At 43.3% G+C, this 1318-nt stretch overlaps 1 protein-coding gene across 1 annotated transcript in view; it reads right to left on the reverse strand.

Annotated features, from left to right (window-relative positions):
* Window positions 1-1318, reverse strand: part of LOC122351900 (transcription factor 7-like 2) — a 21078-nt gene that overhangs the window by 16572 nt on the left and 3188 nt on the right. The window contains exon 3 of the mRNA XM_043249314.1: window positions 1038-1165. Coding sequence (XP_043105249.1) covers window positions 1038-1165 — 128 coding nt within the window. The remainder of the gene's footprint in view (window positions 1-1037; window positions 1166-1318) is intronic.

The raw sequence follows: 1318 nt of genomic DNA on the forward strand, positions 1-1318 counted from the left end.
ATGCCTTTGATCTCGCTGAAAACCGATCCCAGACCTTGGAGATACTGTGTCCGAATATTTGAGCCACCGCAAAGGAGAGAGAGAGAGAGAGACAACAGGCGGAGGAGGTTGAGGAAATGGATCTGGCATGATTGGGATTTTATTGCACGGAGTAAAAATAAATAAATAAATAAAATAAAATTTTGAGTAAGCTGCAAATGATTCTGCAACCCCTCTGCAAAAATCTTTGCACCAGTATTAAAAAAAACCCCAGCTTTTTGTACCTCCTAAGCGAAGCCTTTAAATCACAAAATTTCCCACAGATGTACACTGCTGACCCAATTGCCAACACGCTACTAAACCACATCTTGTTGTGTAACGATGCATATGCTCAAGCAAAACTGCCTTAAAAAAAAGCTAAACAATAAAAACGTTAAAGTCAGAACCATTTATCCCAAAGGCTTAGAGCAACTACAGGTCAACTGCAGCATCATCTTCTGTTTGGCGTCCATCGCTACGGCGGCGAAAACCGAACTATAATCGCACGGCCGCAGACTGATAAAGGAGCTGAATTCAGAGCTGTGCAAACAATGGATGAGATGAGCTCAGCGGAGAAAGCCCTGTCTCTCATCGGGCTCACAGACTGCCTGCAGCGGCCGTCTCTTCCAGGCACCAGTCAACTGCCAAACAGGGAGTCTTAACCACACAAAAACTACCAAACAGGATTAGGGTGGACAGCTGCTAGCGTATCCACCATCTTTTTTTTTTTTTAGCCCCCACCCCTCTTTCCATCAGCGGTTGTTTTATATAATAATCGAGATGGCAAACGTCTGTAACTTCTATGCATTTACGCGTAAGTGTGTTGAAAATGCAATCCGTTTAATCGGCCACACTAAAAACTATAGATAGTACGAGCAGATATGGGTCACAGCATTAGACGCAGACACGCCGCCAATCAGAAACGAACATCGCAACCCCGAGCTGCACGCTACGACGAGGAAAGATGAAGTGAAAAATGTCAGTGTTGGACAGCGAAAACAGCGCTGGAAAACACTCACCGCTCTGGGAATGGGAGGCGAGAGAGAGCCGTTGTTCATGTAGGGTTCATTGTTCATATTGGTCATCATGATGTATCCTGGGTAACTGGGGTACGGGTGGCCTTTGCTGTACATGTCTTGATGCTTGCCTGTTAGAGAGAACGAAATAAAACAGCTCGAATGAATACGACTTAAACGTGAAGTTTGTTCACTAATATTTAACATAGCCTCAAGCGCCAATAAAATAAATCAAAATGAACTTCGTGGACAAATTTCACTTTTTTTTATTTTTTTTTTTCTAT

Source organism: Puntigrus tetrazona, chromosome 1 (assembly GCF_018831695.1).
Source record: "Puntigrus tetrazona isolate hp1 chromosome 1, ASM1883169v1, whole genome shotgun sequence".
Taxonomy (NCBI): Eukaryota; Metazoa; Chordata; class Actinopteri; order Cypriniformes; family Cyprinidae; genus Puntigrus; species Puntigrus tetrazona.